This window comes from Xyrauchen texanus, chromosome 19, assembly GCF_025860055.1.
Source record: "Xyrauchen texanus isolate HMW12.3.18 chromosome 19, RBS_HiC_50CHRs, whole genome shotgun sequence".
NCBI lineage: Eukaryota > Metazoa > Chordata > Actinopteri > Cypriniformes > Catostomidae > Xyrauchen > Xyrauchen texanus.
Window position 1 is genome coordinate 34,342,191 of NC_068294.1, and position 2,461 is coordinate 34,344,651.

The 2,461-nt window shown below is 43.8% G+C and overlaps 1 protein-coding gene across 1 annotated transcript; it reads right to left on the minus strand.

The window, feature by feature from the left end:
• Nucleotides 1-1,012: 1,012 nt before the first annotated feature.
• Nucleotides 1,013-2,116, minus strand: LOC127660132 (D(1) dopamine receptor-like). The gene has a single exon (XM_052150226.1). It carries the CDS (start codon nt 2,114-2,116, stop codon nt 1,013-1,015), a length of 1,104 nt encoding a protein of 367 aa, XP_052006186.1.
• Nucleotides 2,117-2,461: the final 345 nt, after the last annotated feature.

Here is a 2,461-nt window from a genome sequence, read left to right on the forward strand (position 1 = left end):
GTTTGCGTCGTCGTTGTTCCCAGAATAGTCGGCACGGACTTATCTTTGAGCAACAGTTTTCTGGCAAAGCCAGCATCATATTGAGATTTGTTCTCAAAACAGTCATCCTTAAAATGTACAGAACAAACGCTTAAGTTAACACTACCGTGACTGGGACGTCCGCAAAAAATAAACTGCATCCATTTTTCCCTGACGTCTGGATCTTTCGGCAGCTTATTCAGAGGCTTTGTTTGACCACAGCCAGGAACAGCACATCTGTGTGGCATCGTAATTTTCCTGTGCACAAGTAGTCTCTGTCAGAGCTCGCTGTCCATCGACCGAACACTTGTGAGGCGACGGCGATACTGAAATGAGCGTAGTTGTCTTGCGCTTAAAGCGTAGTTATCTTGTGCTGGAGGCGGTCATATGCAAACGCTGGTGCGTCACTTCTAACCGTCACGTCACTTCTAACCATGAATCCAGAACGAGCTGTATTTTGAGCTTGATTAAATAAATGATTCGTTTAGAATGGGGAGGACGTCTTAAAATATTAAACTTGCAGGACGTTTTAATGATACAAAGACCTCTTATATACCAAAAGATCAAGGCAAATTTGGTTTCTCATGTCATGACCCCTTTAAATAATCATTCTTTGCATCACATAAAATAAAAAATTACATAAAATAATTGCTTGTCTAATTTTTGCAAGTCACTTGTGGCTTCAATAAAGCCTGCAGGCCGCTGGGAACATGCATGTCACCATTGCGTCATTCTTTGGGGAAGTATACCGTAGCATTTTTTGAGATTAGCCTTGCTTTAGGAACATCAGAGCAGCTGTCCTTGCTCTCCAGCACAGCAGGAGGGCTTTCTTTCCAGAGACTTTAATTCCAAATCTTTTTCCTCTCGATTTCCACTAGCCTTCCTTGGCAAAGGATTGGTGTGACACAGGCTCACGTACTGTAGCCAGTTTGTCCACACATTGAGGGTTCCCTAAGGCTTAGGTTTTATCTAACGTAGAGAAGTACAAAGTTTTTCATTTTTTGTTTAGGCTAGGTGTCTCCATGTTATTGCTTCCTGGGCAGAGTCTTTGGCACCCTAGTAGGATAGCAAAAGCTCTGCGAAAGTCAGCATTAAATGCATATATGATCGGATTAAGAGAAGAATTTGCCCATCCAAACCAGACAAAAACATCAAATGTTTTTGGACTGATGCAGGTGAGATGGGTGTCACCACTGGCCAGACTGTGCTTACAAAATGGCACCATGCAGTTCAGGATAAAAAAGGGCAACCAGCAGCAAACAAATACCCCCATTATAACAGACAGAGTTTTTAGAACTTTGGTTTCCCTTTTGAATGACAGTTTGAAGGAGCTATAAGAATCCACATTGGAGCAGCTGCCCATGCTGTTATGGCGAATCTTTGCACTCTCTCCTGCCCTTTCCAGAGCTGAGATCCTTCTGATCTGTTTGTGGGCAATTCTGTAAATCTGAGTGTATGTCACAATCATGATGGCAACGGGAATGTAGAAGCTGATGAGAGAGGAGGAAATGGCATATGTTCTGTTGAGGCTAGAGTCACAGTTATCCATCAGCAGGGTGCCATGTGAAGTGTTGACCTCTGGGAAGCTCATTGGCTGAGCCTTGTGCCATTTCAGCTGCACTGGAATGAAGGAGATGAGCACAGACAGTGTCCAAGCCACACTAATCATCACAAAGGCCACCCTGGGAGTCATTTTTCTCTCATAGCGAAACGGGCTGGAAATGGCCCAGTATCGGTCCACGCTGATAATGCAGAGGTTCAGGATGGAAGCTGTGGAGCACATGATGTCAAAAGCTACCCAAATGTCACAGAATGAGCCAAAGGGCCAGAAGCCAGCTACCTCTGTCACAGCCTTCCAGGGCATGACCAGAATGGCTACTAGCAGGTCTGACACTGCCAGCGAGATGACAAAAAAGTTGGTGACTTTCGAGCGCAGGTGGCGGAACTTCGTGACAGCTGCACAAACCAACGTGTTCCCCAGTAAAGTGGACAGAATTAGGACGGAAAGAAAGCAACCGGTGAGAACTTGTGTTGATTGGTCACTTTCTATCAAACCACTGTCAATTACAGTTGTCAAGTTGAAATTCACTACTGCCATTTTGTGGGTCAAATGAGCATCATGAGAAATGGATGTCCACTAAGAAAGAAAAATGCTATGGAGGTGTTTATGTCACTGGTTGAACACCCCATCTAGTGAATCTAGAGTCCGTCAGAACTCAGGTCATGCAGATCATGGTTTCTTCTTACCACAGGTACCTCTGTAGATCATGGTTTCATGCTTCCAGTTAGTGGTTCAATTGCAAAACAAAATACCCTCAATTCATGTTTTATAAAGGACCAATGTCCTTTAGTTCAGTTCAGTTACACTGGCTACCAGTCGAGGTTTGAGACATAATACTATCAAGGAAACATAAAAATAGTCATGATGTCATTGTTAGCGATC

Excerpts from the sequence above, each read along its gene's own strand:
- LOC127660132 (XM_052150226.1), bottom strand. The coding sequence starts at position 2,116 with ATGGCAGTAGTGAATTTCAACTTGACAACTGTAATTGACAGTGGTTTG.